General features: G+C 41.3%; 1 protein-coding gene across 6 annotated transcripts in view; it reads left to right on the forward strand.

The window, feature by feature from the left end:
• DOP1A (DOP1 leucine zipper like protein A) overlaps positions 1 to 23748 on the forward strand; it is a 103479-nt gene that overhangs the window by 63208 nt on the left and 16523 nt on the right. For all 6 annotated transcript variants that reach the window (XM_068281543.1, XM_068281545.1, XM_068281544.1 and 3 more), the window contains 12 exons: positions 1576 to 3538; positions 3635 to 3746; positions 4637 to 4819; positions 5921 to 6046; positions 6226 to 6360; positions 9345 to 9400; positions 11640 to 11744; positions 14395 to 14461; positions 15199 to 15343; positions 15426 to 15508; positions 15801 to 15910; positions 19341 to 19490. In XM_068281543.1, coding sequence (XP_068137644.1) covers positions 1576 to 3538; positions 3635 to 3746; positions 4637 to 4819; positions 5921 to 6046; positions 6226 to 6360; positions 9345 to 9400; positions 11640 to 11744; positions 14395 to 14461; positions 15199 to 15343; positions 15426 to 15508; positions 15801 to 15910; positions 19341 to 19490 — 3235 coding nt within the window. The remainder of the gene's footprint in view (positions 1 to 1575; positions 3539 to 3634; positions 3747 to 4636; positions 4820 to 5920; positions 6047 to 6225; positions 6361 to 9344; positions 9401 to 11639; positions 11745 to 14394; positions 14462 to 15198; positions 15344 to 15425; positions 15509 to 15800; positions 15911 to 19340; positions 19491 to 23748) is intronic.

A 23748-nucleotide genomic window follows, 5' to 3' on the forward strand; every position in this document is an offset into this window, starting at 1 on the left:
ATCAGTCGCTTGTCTTGTCATTTGCCACGTGACTGCTAGAAATGGTCAGTGAGATGCAAATAATTACAACTTGCATGCAGATTTAAGGCCCGATTGTCATCCAACAGACCAAAGTCAGACAACAATCAAGCTGATATGTTGGACATGTGTACAAGCCTTTATAGGCGACATAAAACATTTGGTCATGTTTCTGAAAGTGCAGACATTATAGTATACAAGTATAGATAAAGTGTAACTATGTTTGCAGTCACAGCTCTACAAAAACAGCCCTTATTTGCATCTTCAAACATTCTTTTGTATGGATAATCCCCTTTTATCTAAGCTGTCACAGCTGATGGAAACTGAACCACTACAAAAATCTAGGAAGTAGCATTAATCATCCATACCATGTTCCCATATACTTGATAGGAGCAAGAAATATATGTATATATGTAGTGTTTATCTTTTTGAAGTCTATAGCGGAGTTTCATTTTGTCCATGTGTTTGGAGTAATAGGGGCTGTGCTCATTGCCTGTCCTGCAGGGAACTTAGAACTGGACCTGAAGCAGCTATACACAGACAGCTGGCTTTTGTCACCCCAAATGATTGTCAGTGATTGTTTCACGTAACATTCTATCTGTACTGGCATTTCCCTCTACCTTGTCAGCAATCCGCTATATCAGACTTGTTGGGATGACTGCTAGAAATGGTCAGTGAGATGCAAGTAATTACAACTTGCATACAGATTTAAGACCTGGGCCAATCGGATGCATTTCATGTTGATTTTGATTGTCCCAGTTTCAAGCTGCTACAGTTTCCATTAAATCTGCTTGCAAGTTAGACTTATTCGCCCCTCATGGCAGTCTACTAGTAAGGGCCGCCTCACACTCAAAACACAAATTGCGAATGCGGTGTTTTGTTTTTGTTTTTTGTTTTTTTGCTGCAATTTGCATTTTGATTACCATTCATCAGAACAAGAATCACAATGCAATCGCCCTCAAAGTGCTGCATGGAGTGCGTTTGCAATTTATACAAATTGCAAGCACTGCAGTAAGAATGATCCCATAGGGATACATCAGCAAAGCAGTGAAAAGCACTCCAGTGTGAACCAGCCCGGACTGCTTTTGTAGGCCCTGTCAGTGTTTAACAGCAGGACGCCTTTTCCACCTACTCCTCCCTCTCTTCATTATAGGACACTACTCAGCAGAGAACCCAGCTAGCAGGTCTGTAAAGTGGTCTTTGGCAAACTGTCACCCAGTACAATCACAAAAGATCTTTTTTAGGCTGCAGAAATCTAAAATGTGTGCTTAACTCTAGCTACAATATGATCCTTAATAGTAATGGCTACTGTTTGTGGGAAAGTGAGGCGTCTCTCTAGAACGTTGAACTAGAGTTCAAAAGTTTTAGAACCATATTTCACCCTGTAGTGATGTTGGGATTTTTTAGTTATTTGCAAGTTTGTTTTTGTTTTGTTTGTCCAAATATACATTTTGTATGTTTTTGATTATACATTGTGCCTTTCAAATTGTGTGTGTGTGTGTGTGTGTGTATATATGTGGGTTTTTCCTAATAATGCTTTTCTTTTATGCAATGCAGCCTTCTCCAATACACCAAATTGTCCTGGGATGACGACCACCAAGCAGGCACTTATGGATGAGATGGAGAACTTCAGTCTGACTGTAAACCCACTGAGTGACCGAGTGTCCCTTTTGAGCACCAGTAGTGAAACCATCCCAATGGTTGTGTCTGACTTTGACCTCCCAGACCAGCAAATAGAAATACTGCAGAGCTCAGATTCTGGTGGCTCTCAGTCTTCAGCAGGGGAAGAAGCGGATGTTGAGAGTTTCACTGCCCAAGACAGTTGTACCATCTCTAGAGAAAACTCTGTCGATGAGATTGTTCAGCAGGTCATTTCTGACTTGATCTGCACTGTTCTCAAGAGTGTTGGTGAAGATGTTGAATCCAGTTATGAACTTGTAGAGCAGGTGGATGCCACTAGTGAAACAAATACATGTGGTGTCGCTGAAGAAGCAAACCGTAATGAGGATGAAGTAGCACAAGGAAGTGAAATGAATTCTTCCATCAGAGACAAATCTAAATTTCTCTCTGTATCTGCAGATTCTGGCATTGAAAGCTTGGCAAGTGCTATTACCAGAAACCTGTCTTCTCCTTCTATCATGCACCAACAACATTTTGGGGACTTTAATGGTGATATGAAGGGAGGGCAACACAGGAAGAGGAGTCATAGCAGCATCCAATTTAACTTCAAAGGGAAGGGGGCAGAAAAGGACATGATTAACAAAGAAGGGAATAAGTTAACTGGAGCTAAGCCTAAAGTAAAGATACCCAGAAGGAAAGATGATGACAAGAGAAAATCCCAAAATGAAAAGCAGAAGCAGACAAATGTATTTTTCAGTGAGGGCCTGGATCTGGAGAATTGGTATAGCTGCGGAGAGGGAGAAATCTCAGAAATCGAAAGTGATGTGGGATCTCCTGGCATAGGCAAATCAGCTCCTTTCAATATCCACCCTCTCTACCAGCATGTACTCTTGTACCTCCAGCTTTATGACTCTTCAAGGACATTGTATGCTCTGTCTGCAATAAAAGCCATATTAAAAACATGTCCAGCAGTTTTTGTAAGTGCGATCTCCACGACTAGTGTCAATAACGCATACACTCCACAGCTCTCTCTGCTCCAGAATCTCTTGGCGAGACATCGGATCTCCGTCATGGGAAGAGATTTTTATAGCAATATCCCGCTGGACTCTAATCACAATTTCCGAAGCTCCATGTATATAGAGATTCTTATTTCCTTATGTTTGTACTTCATGAGAAGCCACTACCCTGCTCATATTAAAGTTTCCCAGCAAGATCTTACTGGAAACCGTAACGTGCAGATGCTGAGCATTGAAATTTTGACCCTGCTATTTACTGAACTGGCCAAGGTCATAGAGAGCTCAGCTAAAGGCTTTGCTAGCTTCATCTCGGACATGTTGTCCAAGTGCAAGGTTCAGAAAGTCATTCTCCACTGTTTACTGTCTTCACTCTTCAGTGCTCAGAAGTGGCATAGTGAACGCATGGCCGAGAAGAACATAATGGCTGTTGAAGAAGGTTTTTCTGAGGATAGCCTAATCAACTTTTCTGAGGAGGAATTTGATAATGGCAGCACATTACAGTCCCAGCTGCTAAAAGTGCTTCAAGGTCTTATCGTTCTAGAGCATCGTGTGTTAACCATCCCAGAAGATAATGAAGGTGGTTTTGATTTTGTCATCACTGATTTGGAGCACATTAACCCTCAGCAACCAATGACTTCACTCCAGTACTTGCACTCCCAGCCCATCACATGCCAAGGAATGTTTCTCTGTGCTGTGATTAGGGCTTTACACCAGCATTATACATGTAAAATGCACCCACAGTGGATTGGACTCATCACATCCACCTTGCCTTACATGGGGAGGGTTCTGCAGAAAGTGGTGGTTTCTGTCACACTGCAGCTTTGTAGGAATCTAGATAACTTGATCCAGCAATTTAAGTATGAAACAGGATTATCTGACAACAGGTATGACAGTGTTCTCATTATTATAAAGGTAGTTTACTTACAATGCAAGTATGGGGACAGGCGAATGAAAAGTATACTGACTGCTTTCTGTTTTAGGCCTTTGTGGATGGCATCTTTCATCCCTCCAGACATGATCCTCACTCTTCTTGAAGGCATCACAACAATTATTCACTATTGCCTGCTTGATCCTTCAACGCAGTATCACCAGGTAGGCCAAGGATACACTTTGTCTGTTGTCTAAGGCCCCTTTCCCACTTCCGAACCGCGTGGAACGCATGTGGTCCTTCGCAACGCATGGCACTGTGTTGCTATGCAATCCTCCCCAATTAGGTTATGATCTCATTCATTTATGATGAATGGATTTGCACTATTGAGCAAAAAATGCATGCACCAGGTGTTGCGATTCCGCACTGAATCACAACACATGGATAGAAACATCACAGTGCAGTGTATGCACTTCTGATGTCCTTGCGGATCATGTACACTGTGCATTGCTGAAAACGCGATCAGCAACACACAGATCACAGATGGGGATGAGGTTTTAAGGCCTGTTGCTGCCTGGAATTTAAAATGGGCTTCATGAAGATTTGAATATTGAAGAAAAAGATATTTACTTTACACTAATGCCCTCCTGTCTGCTTTTGTAAGTTTTTCAGCAATACATTAACTATACACACTGATACTACTTGAAAGTGAACAGAAGTGCATTAGTGTGCTCAGGCCTTAGCAGTTAGATCATTTTTGTCAGATTTACTGGGGATATCTTCTACATGAAGAATATTCTTTTTTTTGACATTCCTAAAGGAATTGAGTATATTTGCATGTGACGAGCTTTCTTGTGTTCTGGTGGTCTGAATGCAGCACAATGTGTTTTTTGCAATGGATTGAAATCTTTAGCTATCACTCTACTGTTTTTAATGCCTGATGTGTCCGTTACATTAACATGGGGGAGTATTTTAACATCCAAAGACAAACCGCAGAAATCAGTTCAGCAAAAGGATAGGTGGCTCCACACACGCTACCTCAGGTCCTGTGTTTCTTTATCCATATAAGTTGCAGCACTATTTTTTGTAAGTTTTATATGCTTTTGTATTGTAGTTCCTGGTTAATGTGGATCAGAAACATCTTTTAGAAGCTCGCAGTGGTATATTATCAATACTGCATTTGATAATGTCATCAGTCACTTTGCTGTGGAGCGTTCTTCATCAAGCAGACTCAACTGAGAAAAACTTTACTGCAGCCGCTGCCTCTGTCACTACCATCAATCTCGGCTCCACTAAGGTAATGCAGAAATATCTTCCTCCTGGATAAGCTTTTTAATGAAGTCAGTTCTACATAGCTAACCTAGGCTCTAAGTTGGAATCTCCAATAAAGCACCACAATCCATTTGACATCCTAGAATATTGCCAGTTCCCCATTCTAGATCTCTGCAGAGATTTTGATCTAATACTGAATCTGCTGATTTTTCTCCTGGATCATTTTGTGGTGGTTAATACACTGAATGTACTGTATTTGCATGCTACATAATCTTTAAAGCAGACCTGAACTCAGAACTAACTCCCTGCTCTAAAAGATAAGCAATAGCATAATACCCTTTACTGTAAAACATTTCCTTGTTACAGCTTATAAAGCTTCTCAGCAGTGCTGCAGTGTTACTTTCTGGTGTGCTAGGAACACACACGCACGCACGCACGCACACACACACCCACACACACACACACAACCACACACCATCCTGTGGGGCAGAGTCAGCTGGTAGATCAATTTTACACTAGCTTATTACTTGCTGAGAAGAGCTGAATTTTGAATTTCCTCACATTAACTTTCAAATCACACCTCAGAAGGTGTTAGTTTAAAAAAACCTGAAGATGAACAGGGGTGTTAATTTTACTGTAAAAACTATTAGAAAAAAATGTATTCTTGTAAACCATCAAACCTGCAAAGGTTCTTTTTCTTTCAAGTCTATCTAGAAGAAGAAAATATTTTGACTGGAATTGAGATCTAAAGTAAACCAGAGATGTCAAAGTTGAAAGATTTGATGCTTACCCGGGGCTTCCTCCAGCCTCATAAGCTTGTCTGAGTCCCACGCCCTCCTCCTGTGGTCTGCCGTTTAGCTCTGGTAATAGGCTCAGTCGCGTTAGTCCGGGTCTACTGCGCATTCTGGACCCAGACTGGACCCGACTGAGCCTATTACTGGGGCTGATCACAGCTGAACGGCAGACCACGGGAGGACGGCGTGGGACTCGCATGTGCTTATGGTGTTGGAGGAAGCCCCGGGTAAGTATCAAATCTTTAGACTTTAACGTCTCTGATACACTTTAACTAATAAAGCAAACTTTGTTCAATTTTTAGACTGATTTCTTGCATTTCTAAATTTACTAGAATTTGAGACAACAGATTCTGGAGCTACTGGGACCAATTTCCATGAATCATGGAGTTCATTTTATGGCTGCCATCGCTTTTGTTTGGAATGAAAGAAGACATAACAAAAACTCTGCACGCACGAAGGTACTACAGAGATGATGACTTTTTAATCAATCAGTATAACTGCTTTATCCTGGACTGGCAATTTCTATTTCAGTTTCTGTTTCAGTTCAGTCTACTTACACAGTGCAAATCAGTCTAGTACTGTAGCACTCTTGTATTATTCTACTCTTATACATTTCACTTACATACTGTTTGCCCAGGTTATCCCATCACCAAGTGAAGAGCAGCTTCTGCTTGTTGAACTTGTGCGTTCCATCAGCGTGATGAGGACAGAAACTGTGATACAGACGGTGAAGGAGGTACTGAAACAGCCACCTGCTATAGCTAAAGACAAGGTAAATGTGTTGTGAGTTACTATGCTGCTGTTAATGCATGGCATCTCCTTTTTCCGCATTTTCTCAATAATGCACAAAAATGCACATATTACAGAAAAAAATGTAGGTGAATGTTCCCGTCTACAGCAATACTTTTTACGCTGCCTTTTTGTTGGTAACAGTGTGGAAGGTTTATAGCCTCTCAGGTTTATTGCTGCCTGCATAGGATAGAAAGAGTAGCTTTTCTAGCTTGTGTATGGCTAGAAGGAGGAGATTTTCTATCTTGCATAAGGATTGGAGGAGGAGCTTTCCTATCTTGTGTGAGGATAGGAGGAGTAGCTTTTCTATCTTGCATAAGGATAGGAGGAGGAGCTTATCTATCTTGTGTAAGGATTGGAGGTGGTGCTTTTCTATCCTATATTCCTTGGGGGAATTACCAAAAAGCTCAGTCTGCCCGTCTGCCTGGCAGTAAGGGTCAGAGTAAGATTCATTTTATCCCAGCTTGGCTGTTGCAGCACTAGTACTTTGGGTTGCTCAGTATACAGATATACAAGTGTAATGCATGTATCTTAGTGTTCCCATTAACAGTGCAATTTTTTGTGAAAGATTTCATACATTTTCGATCAGAACATTAATAGAAAAATATATTTATTTAATTGGTCCACAGCATTAAAGGATCCAAACTATTTCTGATACAGTATAATCTTGTTATAGTGAACTCCAAGTGACTTGGAAAAGTGGTTTACTATATCAGAAGTTTACAATATCAGATATTGTCCTAGAAATGGCCCAGTATGCCCTGGTACATTCTCTGCTGCGAAGAACCAATGCTGTCCTCCCATTGGAGGTGTAATACAAGCACTTACATATTTAGTGGACTACAAAGTTAAGTATACCTTAGGTCTGCATAGCTAGGCTGGACAAATTGTTGGTACAGTAGCCAGGGTTTCTCAAAGGACAACTGTAATGAGAGGGATATGAAGGCTGCTATATATATTTCCTCTTAAACAATACTATTTTCCTGGCAGTCCAGCCAATGCTCTGTCACTTATACTTTTAGCCATAGACCCTTTTAGCCATAGAGCAAGCATATGCATATCAGGTGTTTTTGACATTGTCAGATCAGACAAGATTAACTGCATGATTGTTTCTGGTGTGATTCAGACAATACTGCAGCCTTATATATCAGCAGGGCTGCCAGGCAACTGGCAATGTCTAAAAAGGAAATAAATATGGCCGGTTTCCTGTGAGTGGCTTCGATACCTCCCTGGGCGGGACTTGCAGCACATATCCAGCACGTATGGAAGTAATTTGCAAAAGTATGTATGAAAACAATCTGCCATGCCTCTTGATCAGTTCAATTGTCCGATTGTTTCATAAAATGCGATCATTCACTAAAAATTGTGCAGTTAGTGGGTATCTTTACAGTGTCACAAGGTTGGAGAATAGAAGTGATCCATCAAACCAAGATCTAAGTTAAAAAAACAGAACAAAACAAATGGCTTTCAATTAGGTGACAAGTGTATGCAACCCACAAGCACATATTGAAACCTAGGGTTGCTGAAAGTTAGATGTATTAGCAGTAGCAGTTGAGTGACTGCACACATATCTCCAGTGCAGGTGTGCCAGATCATTTGTGTGTTCTCCAACCTTAGAAATTTAACACCATAAGAATAGCTGAGAAGCTTCCACTCACATCTCTGTATCATCTCTGCAATAGCTGCTTGCCGAGAACACTAATGCTGGTCACTCATGGATAGAGTTTAACACGGTCATCTTTTAGTTCAATTTTAAAATTATTGGAAAGGAAACTAAAGCAATTGATTTTATTCAGTCCATCAAAAGTTTCCGCATTCTCCATTGTTGTTTGATTGAAAAGGGTCACAGCCAATTGATAGCTTTATTAATTTAAAATACAGTTTTTGCTTAGATTTGTAGATTGTAGAATGGTTTTGTTATATGATTGGCTTAGCATGTATCGCCAACATAAGTCCTTGAAGCGGCTCTACAGTCAAAAATGTAAATTGCATAGCAGGGGTATGTTGAAAGCACAGCACTACCTACCTAAATGCAATCTCTTCTGTAGTGTAGTGGTATTCTGCCTGATACCCTCCAACTTTGCTTGTCCTTCTTTGGGGAGCTAGGATTGCATTTAGGCTGCCAAGATTGGTAATCCTTCAGCTGGATAGTGTACTGGTCGAGGGCTCTGCTTCTGATCTGGGTTCAAATCTCAGCTCTTCCTGTTCTGTAAGTCAGCACCTATTCAGTAGGAGACCTTGGGCACGACTTCCTAACACTGCTACTTTCTATAGAGTGCGTCCTATTGGCTGCAGCTCTGGCGATTTGAGTCCACCAGGCGAAAAGTGCGATATGTTATTTGTCTTGTCAGTGGTTCTACCTCCCTTAGACTAATATTATGCTATGTGTGTATGCATGTGCCACTTAAATGATATGCTATGGAAGATAAATCTGGGCAGCAGTAACATGACATGTGAGAAGAAGGGAGGGGAATCAGGTGGTACACCACAACGCTACAAAAAAGGATGATATTGGCATGTAAGACAGGCAGGGCAATTCCTCACACACATCACTAGCATTGCTGTCTGGTTGTAATTTTTGACTATAGATGGGCTTTATTCTACCTTCTAAATCCCTGTGCTTCCACATTCAATATCCTATTATGGCTTCCTTGCAAAAATGGACTATAACACCTACATCATTTGAATTGTGATCATGATGTTAAACTGACACCTGTCAGTCTTAAGAATACTTGCATAAATGACCGTTGCTAGGAAGTTATTGTGATTGGATGAGAAACACCAAGTGACCCATGACTAGCTATGCTGCATCTTGGTACCCCCAGTTTTAGTGACTGCTGTGGCTTATGCATGAAGAACTGCAGCAAGCCACTGTGTATCTTTATAGTTAAGTGGCATCTGGATGCCACATTAACTTGCTGTGTTATTTTGCTTCTAAGCTGTTTCCTCCTATTTTTAATATTTTAGAAGCACCTTTCGCTTGAGGTCTGCATGTTACAGTTCTTTTATGCCTATGTTCAGAGGTAAGACTAACTTTTAAAGTGTTACTTGCATGATAACTGTCATTTTTTTCAATTCTGTTGATTACTTTTTACCCCAAGATTTTATCATAATTTTATTTTTACTTACCTAGTAACCTATTAATTCCTGAGGCATAATCTTACCGTTGCATAATAATTACTAATATTTTATTATAGTTGATTCCATTTGTATAATTTACATGATGCTTTCAGTAGATGTTGAGAATTATTTCAGTGGATGACTTTGTTAAGGCCGAATTATTGAGGTGACATTATAAATGAGAAATGATCTCATATTTATAAAGCATATCTACCATATTCTGTTTTGTTCCTACCTCCGTGTCCACCCTTTTTTATGCCCTCATTATACTTATGAGAACTCTGTTCCAGTGATGACATCATCATTTGACTTCCACCTGGATTTCTGAAGAAGAGCAATTGCCCAGCCCCCCAGAAGTGCAATGACCCAGCCTCCTTCTGTCCCTTCTGGGAAAAGAAATGGCACACATTCCAATCACCCCTTCCATTTGCTACTGAGTGGAGGGAATGGTGGTTGTCACAACCACTAACCTCCCCTGCACAGTCTGTAATTCAGTGAGGGTGTGGCTTTGTAGTATGATGCAATGTTGGATTGGTGTGGGTCCCACACCAATCCAACATTGCATCACACTGGGGGTTTGTGGAAGGGGGCCTCACCTGAGAAATGCAGTCCAAGCACCTATGGCCAGGAGGATCATTGATGGGTTGTCTGAGGGTGGAGTTGGGTTACCCCTGAAGTGGAGGACTGCCATCGATCAGTATGGATAGGGGTTTGGGGGTTGGGTGCATTGCTATGTAAAAAAAATATATAAATACAAATTCTGTATCAGAGCATAAATCTGATTAGCGCGAACGATGGCACTGGGACATGAGGCCAATGAATTGCCAACAGTTGAGACTGAGAGAGGGAATTTGCAGTGTGGAGAGGGACAAAGGAGAATATGCATCAGTATGCCAGGAAATGGCAGTTTGGTTGCACTTTGTTTCTGCTTTCCAAAAATGGTTGGCAACACATTCATTAAGTATCCCTCTGTATGCGATATTGTTATAGCGTGCACTGAAAAATCATATCTTCTGCATGTATGTAAAGATGTATTCAAAGAATGTAGGGAGTTCAAACTAGACACCTAGATATTTTTGGCCCTAATACAAGTGGCTACTTCATTTGAAATGAGTGGAAAAATGCCCAGATATTTATATATCAAGTTAATTTAATCTGATCAACAAGTTGTATAAGTCACGTAAGTGAAGGTATGCATTGTCTTGGGTGAAGATGTTAAAAACAACATTGTGTGTTAATGATAGTTTTGATGGCCCCTTCTATTTTCAGAGATGGTTTTTCCAGTTTGACATGCTGTAGATGGTCTCTTTCACACCTATTGTGAAGTTTTTTTTCTTTGTCCAAAATGTGCACCTTAGCTTACTGAAGAATGACCCTTCTGCTTAAAGGACAACTGAAGTGAGAGGAATATGGAGGTGGCCATATTGGTTTCCTGTCAAACAATAAGAGTTGCCTGGCAGCCCTGCTGATCTGTTTGGCTGCAGTACAGTCTGAATAACACCAGAAACAAGCATGCAGCTAATCTTGACAGATCTTTCCAGATCTGACAATAATGTTATAAATGCCTGATCTGCTGCATGCTTGTTCAGGGTCTATGGCTAAAAGTATTAGAGGCAGAGGATCATCAGGCTATCCAGGCAACTGGTATTGTTTAGAAGAAAATTAATATGGCAGCCTCCATATCCCTCTTGTTACAGTTGTCCTTTAAAGGCTATATAACTACCTCATCCTTTGAACACCAAAATGGGGCTGGTGCTAGCTAGTTCAGCATTACTCACTGCTCCCTGACAACTTTTCTGTAGTGTAGTTGGTTATGCAGCCTCCTCTCCTCCCCGTGCCTGTCAACTTGTCAGTAGCTTAGACCACATTGCCACTGCCTAGATGCATGTGGCAATGTATCAGAGTATTTAGCTGAGTGATAGACTGTTCTCTGCAACACAATGCCTTTCCTTTTTTTTTTTATAACTATTATAAACTGACTTTATTGCAATGACTTGGATAACTGACAACATTCACTGAATAAAGTAAAAATCTTTTCAAATACCTTTTTCATATGAAGATCTATTTAACCATATATTTTTAATAGACTGTATTTTGTTTTATTATTCTTCAAACGTTGTTAATCTGATTATATCCTTACAGGGTACCGGTATCCAATCTCGTGGATAGCTGGGCTTCTTTTCTTGTTCTGCTGAAAGACTCAAACCAACTCAATCTTCCAGCCCCCGGCCAGTTCCTCATACTGGGGTAATGCTTCCTTTGTAGCATCAACTATCATAATATTATTTATTTAAAAAAAAAGTTTACCCATTAGTAATAAAAGTACAGGATTACATTTTATGTAAGAAATACATACATGCTTAAAGAGGAATTCCAATGAAAATAATGTAATAAAAAAGTGCTTAATTTTTACAATAATGATGTATAAATGATTTAGTCAGTGTTTGCCCATTGTAAAATCTGTCCTCTCCCTGATTTACATTCTGACATTTATCACATGGTGACATTTTTACTGTGGGCAGGTTATGTAGCTGCTGCTTGCTTTTTTTGGCAGTCGAATACAGCTGTAAACAGCTTTTTCCCATAAGGCAACAAGGTTCACAGACAGAAAACTGCCAGAAGTACCTCGGTACTCAGAGCTTCTTGTGGGAGGGGTTTCACCACAATATCAGTCATACAACACCCCCTGATGGTCTGTTTGTGAAAAGCAATAGATTTCTCATGTAAAAGGGGGTATCAGCTACTGATTGGGATAAAGTTCAATTCTTGGTTGGAGTTTCTCTTTAAAGAAAGAACAATTTTAAGTTTGCAAACCACTTGTAGATTGAGTATGATTGTAACAGCTTCATAAAAGAGTAAACACATGAGGGACAGAGTCCACGGGATAGCTGCAAAAAGAACTAAAGAGCTCGGAAGAAAGGAAAAGGAAAACTTGTGTAAAGTCGGGGGTCTCTTGGTTGGCACAAGGTCGTTGCAAAACCAGTAGTCCCATATCAGATTGATCTGTGTTTATAGTGTAAAGTGAAGTTGACATAGGATATAACTGGAGAGTGGGTTCACAGGTGTCATCAAGTGCAGTACCAGAGTTATCCTATTTATTGTTAGAGGGTTTTAAAGGGGAGGGTGAGGGAGTCTGAATGAGCTGTGACTGCCTGAGTAACGTAGGCTTATCTGATGCATGCCTAGACCTGGGTTAAGAAGTTCAGATGTAGTGGAAGTTGACACTTGGATGGAAAGATTAGGAACTGTGCATAGAATGCATTTTGAAACTTGAGGTAATGAAAGTGGTGTCAAGGAGGTGGATTGTAGATAGCAGTTCAGCATAGGAAGTTAGTGGGCCATGGGAGGTTATGTGGCCTAACTATACAACACAATGCCCACATATTCTGAGACTTGGAAGTCGGCCATTTTTGTAGGATTCAGGTAGCTATGAGCTGTGTCAAAGAGGGGTATTAAATTCCTTTTTCCCATTGTGTACTAACCTAGAGGACCAGGCCCAAACTCTAACAGCCTGGGATAGTATTGTAAAACACATATGTACCTATACATATAAGAAGTACATTTGTCATACAGTAGAATGCACTATAAAAGACGTTCTCCTGTCTATCACTTACAATAGGTGTTATTAATCTGATGACTCTGTGCTGCTTACTGACAGGTTTTGGACTAGTCCATCTCCTCACGACTATCTCCTCATGGTTTCTTTTATTCTTTATTCAAAAGCAATCCCTGACAAAGATCTATACAAAGCCTACTCACATGCACACTATTCTGGAAATTGGACCGAGTTGTTGCAGTTCAAAAAGTGCTTCTGTAGGTAAAGGAAATCATGTAAATCCTGCATGTCAGTTAGAGGTTCTGAGCTGCCAGACCATAATACTTACTGTAAGGTGTAGTTCACATTATATCTCGCCAGTGCAATCTCAAGCGCTGAGCTCTTCTGTGAGCGCTTCTTAAAGCTCTTTTCCCTGCGCTTTCTGAGCAATTTTTGCTTTCTTAAGTGCTTTTGTCCGACGATTTGAGATTTTCTTCCTGAAGACAAATCAGAAAGTGAACTCTTTGACCTAGAACTGAATAATTACAATGTATTTTTTTAAAAAGCACTCACCGAATCGCTTTTCAACGTGCTGTGCGATTTCCCTATACCTTGAATTGAAGCGCAAACGCTCAGGAAATGGTGCAGGACCCGCGTTTGCACTCGGAAAGAAAGCTCTTGCTCATGTGAGAACTCTCACATGGAGCAACATTGCATTAAGTGCTTTTATGGCGATTGTAAAAATCGGCAGCGCTTAAAAAAAACACACTAAAAAGCGCACAGTATGAACGAGCCCTTAGTAGTAGTTGCATGGAAAAAAACAGTTTACTGTGCATTTTACTCTGGCACAAATGTATGTCTCATATGTTGGTATACATGTGTATTTTACAGTTGTTTTCATTATGTTGAGACTTTAGCCCAGGGATGTCAAACCGGTCCTTCGAGGGCCGAGGTCTTCACACATTTTTGACACAGCTCAAATTAATTGATAGGTGTGAATCAGGCAAGGTGTGGTCCATCAGGTAGAACGCATTCCTCTCTTCTCAGTCCATCCTAAACACTGGCATGAATCTGGCCCACCAGGCCTGGAGTTCGATACCTGTGTTTTAATTGAAAACTGTAAAGATCTGACTCTCTGCTTACTGGTAGCTTATCATTGCTGCCAGTCTGTGGTGAAGACATGACTATTAAATTAAGTTTACATAATATATAGTCCATATGTAACTTAACAATTATGGCATACAATTATTAAGCTGAATTTTAAGTGAAAATTAGATTTATTAAAATATTTGATATTTATTGCAACTGGAATTGTACATTTGAGATGTGTTGAAGTCATTACACCTTTATGTTTAAATTTAGAGTTTTGAATGAGTTCATCTTGAAGAACCCCACGCTGGAAAACAAGAAAGACCAGAGAGATCTGCAGGTGACAACATAATCTGCAATGCTAAATCCTAACTGGTGCTATGCTGCCTGTAGACATCACATGACAGATATGGATGATGGGTGTGAGATGCAAACCATTTCTCCTTGCATTTAAATGTCATATTTAGCTTGAACTTGGGCCAATAAAAATTGACAGGAAGATATTCTGGTCCAGTTTCAAGCTGCATATAATTTACATGAAATCTGAATGAAAGGAGAAATTATTTTCATGTCATTGATTATCCTTAGGAAAGACTACTTTTCTGGTGCACTTAATACGCTGCACCCACATCAGACCTCAGTTGCTGCGATACCCAGTATACAGGATACAGGAAGGGTACAGCAGGTGGCACAGGGTGGAGCAGTTGGGACAAAGAGGCATGTTGCCTGCTCTATTCTAAGCCTCTGTGTCCCCTCCGTGCCGCTCTCAGACCTCCTGTGCTGTTAACCGCCCCCCCTCCAATTAGGAACTCCCCTTCTTCTGCTCTTATTGGCCAGCTCTGCCTCTTCCCCAAGAAAACTGGCTGATGGGCAATTGTGCCAGGGATTTTTGATGGGGTGAGTTTGCTCTACCAGCTTTGTAATACAAGCATGAAACTGGTGCCAGGACAATGTGAATGATGTTATTTACATAATGACGACAATATGAAAGAATTTTTATATAGGAATTTTTTATTCCTACATGAACTAATGTCACACTGATGATGAAATAACCCTTCCCCACCTTCTCTTCTGTAGGACGTCACACACAAAATTGTAGATGCCATTGGTGTAATTGCTGGATCGTCACTGGAGCAGACTACGTGGCTAAGAAGGAATCTGGAGGTGAAACCATCCCCCAAGATAACTGTGGATGGAACCACTCTAGAATCAGAAGTTGAAGGTATTCTTTATGTCTTAAAAACAGAGCTCTAGAATTGTTTAAGTGGTACTTTCTGTTTAACGTGTGTTTCACTCCTTTTCAGACATTATGCTGTCTCCAGCCATGGAAATCTCAAATATCACCCCATCAGTGTATAGTGTTCATGCTCTTACTTTACTCTCTGAGGTAAGCAAATGGCCAACACTTATCATGGGTTTTACTTGTCTCTTCTAAGCTTAGGTGCCACATGGTAGTCCTATTCTAATCATTGATGCCTCACACCAATTTACCTGCATGACCACATTCCTTGTATTTCATCTTACCTATAGAAAAAGAGAAATAAACATCCTTTAAACTGAGATTTATCTCTTGAGCACCCACAGGCCTGGTAGTCTATCTGAGTTACACTAATGGCTGTAATTGTCATGTTTATCATGTGATGTTGCTAAATGTTGTCATTTATATTGTGCTTTCGCAGGTTCTTGCTCATTTGCTGGATATGGTGTTTTTCAGTGATGAAAAGGAAAAAGTCATTCCTCTACTTGTCAATATCATGCACTATGTAGTACCGTATTTACGCAACCACAGGTAATCTTATACACTATTTAGCTAGATAGAGCTATCATTAGGTGATTTTATGTTACATTTTGCCTATCTGATCTCAGTAAGCGCTCATGTAATGGTCAGACTAGAATTATCCAGATATCTGGGCGCTTGTCTGCTGATCTCAGATGAAGCTTGTATCTCAGAGAATGTATGATGAGCTTTGGCAATATGTGACAACAAGGTAAACTCCGAGCTCACACAGTGTACACTACCACATAAGAACATTAAAGGTGTAGAATAGTGAGTGACCTAGTCCTTGAAATAGTAGTATAGACTAGCATAGCTTGGATGGAGGCTGCCATATTTATGTTTAACCAATACAAGTTGCCTAGAGTCGGGCTGATCTTTTATGCTTAGAGTCTGAATCACACACCTGAAATAAGCATACGACAAATGCAGTCAATCATCTGATCGGCATGCTTGTTCAGGGTCTAGGACTGAAAGTGTTAGCGGTAGAGGATCAGCTGGACAGCCAGGCTGTGTGCATTGTTTAAAAGGAAATAAATATGCCAGCTTCTATATTCCTTTCAGGTCAGCTGGCTTTCAGCTGTAGGAGGCTTCCCTGTTACCTAATGGTGCCCAATATTCAGCTTGATCTGTAAGCAGCTCACCACTGCTATTCCTGGGGGCTGCACAGGTGTCTTTCTTTGTACTGTGACATATTACATAGGTAGAAAAAAAACAACGTTTTGTAAAAACTAATACCTTTTAATGGCTAACTAATAGAGTTAAAGGGACTCCGAGCTCACGAAAAAAAGAAAAGTTGTACTCACCAGGGGCTTTCTCCAGCCCAGTGCTGGTCGGGAGGTCCCACGCCGGCGTCCTGGCTCCTCTCCTTCTCCCCGCTCCGGTATAGCTGACAGGCCGCAGCCCGGGCGACACTCGGTGGAGTGTCGGGCTGCAGCTTCCGCGTATGACGCGGATTACGTCACGCCGGCCGCCTCGCGTCATCACGGCGGCCGGCGTGAAAGTACTGCGCATGCGCGATTAAAGCGCGCATGCGCAGTACTTTCACGCCGGCCGCCGTGATGACGCGAGGCGGCCGGCGTGTGACGTAATCCGCGTCATACGCGGAAGCTGCAGCCCGACACTCCACGGAGTGTCGCCCGGGCTGCGGCCTGTCAGCTATACCGGAGCGGGGAGAAGGAGAGGAGCCAGGACGCCGGCGTGGGACCTCCCGACCAGCACTGGGCTGGAGAAAGCCCCTGGTGAGTACAACTTTTCTTTTTTCCGTGAGCTCGGAGTCCCTTTAAATGATGCAAGCTTTCTGGGATCTAGTCCCCTTCTTCAGGCATATTTCCAGATGTTAGCTGAAGTAATACACTGATGCAGATAAATGGTAAACACGAAGATGACAGTTGTGTTGGTTACTGTTTATCCGTTAGTTGTCAGGTGATCAGCAGGCTGGAGCCAGTGAGTTAGTGCAACCATACATGAAATCCAGCAGGTTTCTGAAGATCATGAAGCCAAATCAATCATGTTACATAAGGTGTCATGAATCCTGTTCCACAATTTAAACCTTTTATTACTGTGACATAAAAACTCTGTAAAGCCGTTATCTCCTGGTTTCAGAGGTAAAAGAGCCACCTGCAGCTTGGAGAGCTCCATGCTAGGCACAGCACAGCTCATTGACTGCTGAGCCTGCATGAGAGAATGAAACTAAATCTATTTCTGTCTCTTTGACACTTTTCATTTAAAGCGGCATTGTCACCATAAAAAAAATCAAATTTCAACAGCAACTGGTCTGAGTGTATTAAGTGATAAAGATGCTAATCCTGCATTCAAAACTTGCAAAACTTTTTCTGCTGTTATGGTTTGGAGTTATCACATACTTTAGGAGCACTAGCCCTAATGCCAAACAGTTGAATGCTGGGAGTTCTTTTTATCTATAATATATTCCTCCTCTTCCATTTATTTCCCTGCCTAGCTTTCTTATCTGAAACACCTCTGCTCACTTGTGTTTACAAGCAAGTCTGAGGTGACTCAGCGATTGGAGGATAAGACAGTGTAGTTCCAAGTATACACCTCGGTGGGAGTGTCTAAAGACTCTGGGAGGAGGGCAGCTAGTGAATACACAATGAGCAAGAGAAGGGAGGGGGGAAAACAAGAGTCAGGGAGGATAGGATGTCAGCATTAGCTTGGCAAGATGGCCACTGCTTAGAATAGGATTTTCTGCTTTTCCTTTATAAAATTCACAGGAATCGTTACGTGGAGAGCACAATACATCTGTTACGTAAGTAGAGGTAGTATTTATCTACTTATATATGTGTGTTTTATTTCTAGGTTAGCATGGGTGTCGCTTGTTCTTTAACCTCCTTGCCGGTCTAAAAAATCCGGCAAGGAGGCAGCGCCGCACATTTTTTAAATTTTTTTTTTTTTAAATCATGTAGCGAGCCAAGGGCTCGCTACATGATAGCCGCTAAGCGGCGGCATCCCCCCACCCACTCCGATCGCCTTCGGCGATCAGAGTATGCAGGGAATCCCGTTGAGAACGGGATTTCCTGCAGGGCTTCCCCGGTCGCCATGGCGACGGGGCGGGATGACGTCACCGACGTCATGGACGTCGGGACGTCATAGGGAATCCCGATCCGCCCCTCAACGCTGCCTGGCACTGATTGGCCAGGCAGCGCAGGGCTCTGGGGCGGGGGGGAGCGACTCGGCGCGTCGGATTGCGGCGGATCGGCGGCGAGCGGCGGCGATCGGAAGTTACAAGCAGCTAGCAAAGTGCTAGCTGCTTGTAACAAAAAAAAAATTATGCAAATCGGCCCAGCGGGGCCTGAGATATCCTGCGCAGGTTACCCCGAGCTGAGCTCGGGATAACCGGCAAGGAGGTTAACAGGAAAAAAAAAGTTTGTTCAGTGTGGTTAATCTACTGGAACATTTTAGGCCACCACTAAAAGGCATTCATTTTTGTTAAAAGGAACATTTGATACTCTTGCTCGAGATTTGTAATTATAGTAAAGTTTAATACAAGTTATTATAAATGAGGAAACTGCAAAATATAGGAAACTCTTCTCACGCTTGAAGCCAGGAGACCTCCATCACAGGCACAGCTTTGAAAGTTGCACATATCAATGAGCAGGTGTGACACATCAGAACCAGCATGAAGGCCAATCTTCTGAGGTCTTCAGTCTTTAGCATAGTGATTGCAGAATGTGACTGGTCTTCCAAGTGCATTGTCACTCTGCCAGACTAGATTTTCTTTGAGCTTAGTTTTCACAGAAATTATTGGAGTCAATAGTGAGCCTAGGGTATATGACTGTTAAAAGATTTGGCAGTGACATTGAGCTTTGACATATGAGTGCTATCTTAAATGTTTACATAATTTCATTGCAGGAACACTTAAAATTGCTCTACCATTTCAAATAGATTAAATTGGTGTTAAGATGACATGCTTTACTTCTTCTTGCAGTGCTCACAACGCCCCCAGCTACCGAGCCTGTGTGCAACTACTGAGCAGCCTCAGTGGCTATCAGTACACAAGGCGCACCTGGAAGAAAGAAGCATTTGACCTCTTCATGGATCATAACTTTTTTCAGATGGACAGTTCCTGTGTTAGCCAGTAAGATTCTTCTCCATTCTGTGAATATCACACATCCAAGTGGATAAAGCAAGCAAGACTATGCACTTTAGGAATGGAACAAAATGATTACAATGCTGATAAAGATTGTATGCGTTCAAATAGAAATTATATTCAGTAGGACATCACACATGCTTATTTTCACAAGGATATGGACATATGATCACCAATCCATACACATATGTGCATACCCCACTGGTAGTGGATGTTTTGCTAAAGAAAGCCTCAGGGTTCTTTTGACATTGGCATTAAAAAAAAATCACAACCTGGGATTAATTTCTCTAGACATTTTTATAGTTTCACTTGCATTTTTATAGTTTCACTTGCTATATTTTTACTTCCTAAATCAGAAACTGCACTACAGTCTATAACTTAACTGCATGGAGTTCAAATCCGGTTAAAATAAACAACACATAGTTATAACGCTCATCCATAAAAGTCCCTTTTCATGTAAAAGTTCTTGCACAATTCAGTACTCTTCTTAATCACTCTAATCCAGGTTAATTCAGCCACCATCAGGGCACCTCGGGGAACAAACTCACCCAGTCGGTGTGACCACTAATAGGCCTCTGGCACACCACATGCGATTAAGATTTTTTTTTTATACGATTAAACAAAACGTAGCAGCATGTAGTACTTTTTTTTAATCGGAATCAAGAATCAGATTGTATCAAAATCGGAATCGCATGTAGTGTGCAAGAAGCCTTAGACTGGTCAGAGTGCACTCTATGCCGAGATACCTCAGTACATCAGGCCCCAGTTCAGTGTGTGCAGGATGGCCTCAGAGTAAAACAATGGTTCCAGTATGTGCAAGATGACATCAGAATGAAACAATGCCTTTCATATTGTGAATCCATATAAAAACTTAAAATTTTATTATAAAAATGCACTCACATGCTTGTAGATTAAAATCGTGCCTAGAGTTTTGCCAGTACGGTCTCTCCCCTGCTGCCTGCTCAGTCAGGCACCTCCCTGTGGCTGTTGGCGTCCGCTCCATGTGGCTCCATACGCTAAATATCCTGGCAGTCCCTTCAGTCTCCGTGCTCTTGATCAATCACGAGGCAGTGATGAAACATTAAAACATTTATTGGTAGCAGATGGAAAAGTCAGCGGAGGCCCCCCGATAGAGAGCGCTCTCCATCAGGAGCTTCCTCTGGCTTTTCCATCTGCTACCAATAAATGTTTTAAAGGTACACGAGCATCGGTGCCCGCCTTCTCTCTTGTTCTACTGTAATGGAAGTTGTGCTTTGGCGGAGGCACGTTGTATGTGACACCATAAGAAGTTATTCATTTGCCCGGGTCATTTTATGAATGCTGAAGTGCTGGTCATTCCTTTCTATTTGGAGATAAGTGATGAAACATGTTGGGTGGAGACTAACAGAGCCAGGAAGTGACGGGCAGTGAGAGCTATGCGGAGTGCACGGAGCCACATGGGATGGACGCCAACAGTCGCATAGAGGTGCCTGTCTGAAGTGGAGAGCCTGTACTGGCAAAATTGTAGGCGTTTTCTTAATCTACAACATGAGTTCAAGTGCATTTTTTTTTTAAAAATTCTTTATTTAAAGTTTTACACATAGCATACAGAGAGTATGATAATGATACAAGGGATCTATAAGTAGTAGTACACCTGGTTACATTGTTAACAGATTTTCCTTTACAATAGGTCAACCAACCATATTGACTTCTAAACTTCATAACCAAGTGGATAGAGTAAACAAACATATCCCTATATAACCATTAACTGAAAAGATAGCGAGTATTTTGACGTATTGACAACTTTTCTTGAGCTAAGGAAGTTGCACATGTCTGCCACTCATGTGCGCTTAACTATTATAATCGGAGTTAGATTATAGAAGTTTTTCATCTGCATCAAGGGGGACCTGAGGCCCAGAGGGATCATACACTCAAGTGATCCCCTTGTCACAGATCTATTGTTTCCAACATAATGACTAATTTTCAATTCGTAGATTCAATAAAATATTACGTGTACGTGTATATTACCTGTGGAATATAGATATGAATGTACACCTAGTACACTTAATGTGTATTGCTAGCGTCATTGTTTGACCCACTGACTAATTTAAGCATTCAGATGCGCATTTGGGTCTATAGTATCTATTCTAGTGTTGGCAATAACAAAACCAGAAAAGTAGGAAGATAAGTGGGAAAGGTGAAGAGGGAGAAAGAGGTTTAGGATAGACTGTAGAGAAACGAGTTTCAGATTCGACCCATCGCAGCCCTTACAGCAATCACACACACTGAGGTTATTAGTACTTGTAGTGAAAGAAAGGGGAAGTATAAATTCCTTCAATATTATATATTCTGGTATTGTCAGAGTATTTCTCCATAGTCTTGTGTAATCCGCCATACATCCCATGGCCTCCAGATCTCATTGAACTTGCCTAGTGTATCATTTAGGCGAGCCGTGAGCTCTTCTAATCTCTTAACCTCCATAATTTCGTTAATCAAAGCATCTTTAGTTGGCGTGTTCGTTGAACGCCAATGTTTGGCTATCAAACGTTTAGCCGTGTTTAGAATAATATTCGAGAGCTTACTGGCTTTACGTGTCTGTCCTGGGTATGGATATCCCAGTAGCATATTCAATGGATTACACTCTAATTGTGTTTCCAAGATTTCGCTCAAAATATTTTTAACCTTGCTCCAAAAAGGACGTATACGGATGCACTCCCAGAATATATGATATATGCTGCCCTGCGTTTTCTGACAACGCCAACAAGAACTAGGAATGGTTGGATTCCATTTATTGATAATCTCAGGAGTTCTATACCATAGGAAGAGGACCTTATAATAAGTTTCCTTATGCGTTGTACATATGGGGAGTAGAGAAGAAGCATTCCAAAGTCTCTTCCACATAGGGGGTGTAATATCAATAGATAAGTATTGTGACCATTTCATCATATATCTATGTGTAAGTATATCAGTTAGCGGGGTGGCTAGTATTCGATATATCGTTGTGATGAGATGAGGTTGAGTATGGCCCCTTGCGCATAGCATCTCAAAAGGTGTGGGCGTTTCGAATGACCACGATCCATTTAGTGAGTGTATAAAGTGTCTAATTTGGTGATAATTATAAAGCATCAGTGACGATAGTTTAAATTTCACCTTCGCTTGCTCTGGGGTGAACATGGTTTTGGTTAGAGGATCAATTAAGTGTCTTAGTTGAAAAACTCCCTCTTTTAACCAATGTTTTGCAATGTAGGACATGGAGCTATTAGGTAGGTCAGGATGGGACAATATATTGATTAGCGTGGATGTTTGAGATATTAAGCCAAATTTTTTACTACTGTAGGACCAGATATGTTTAGTAAATTGTATCGTCTTCAATAGGGGGGTGTGTACTAGGTTGGCGCTCCATAGGAGAGAGCATGGATGTATTGGTGCCAGCCATATTTTCTCGATTTCCATCCATTTAGTATATGCATAATAATGAGTCCATGGCACCACCTGCCTTAAATGGGCAGCCAGATAGTATTTAATAATATCAGGTAGCCCAAGACCTCCATGTTCCTTCCGAGTGATCATAACAGTGTTGGGTATTCTATGGAATTTTGAGGCCCAGACGTATTGTATTATATCCCTCTGTAGGGAGCGTAATGAACTCATTGGGATCCTAACTGGCAGGGTCTCAAATAGGTACAAAAGTTTAGGGAGGATAGTCATCGATACACTATAAATTCTCCCAAAGAAGGATAGTTTGAGAGGAGACCATTTAGTAAGCAATTGTCTAATTTCTACAAAAAGGGGGGGGAAATTGTTGGTGTATAGTGAATCATAGTCCGAGGTAAGTTTGACCCCTAAGTATTTCAGTGAAGTGGGGCACCATTTATAGGTGAACCTATTTTGTAGTAGGTTGAGTTTGTCTGGAGGAATATTAATGGGGAGGGCTTCTGTTTTAGTGGTATTCACTTTGTATCCCGACAAGTCCCCAAATTGACGTAGAAGCTTATGCAGATTCGGGAGTGTGATATGCAAGTTGGTAAGAGTGAGGAGAATGTCATCTGCAAATAATGACAATTTGTACTGCTTATGACCTATTTGTATACCCGAAATATCCGGTGAATTTCGTATAGCGGATGCCAGAGGTTCTATGCAGAGCACGAAAAGTAAAGGTGAAAGGGGGCATCCCTGCCGTGTGCCATTCTTAATGGGAAATTAACAGAGGTAGCATGTGGTAAGCGTACTTGGGCTGAGGGGGCAGAATATAAAAAACGTAATGCCT

Source organism: Hyperolius riggenbachi, chromosome 4 (genome assembly GCF_040937935.1).
Source record: "Hyperolius riggenbachi isolate aHypRig1 chromosome 4, aHypRig1.pri, whole genome shotgun sequence".
Classification (NCBI taxonomy): domain Eukaryota; kingdom Metazoa; phylum Chordata; class Amphibia; order Anura; family Hyperoliidae; genus Hyperolius; species Hyperolius riggenbachi.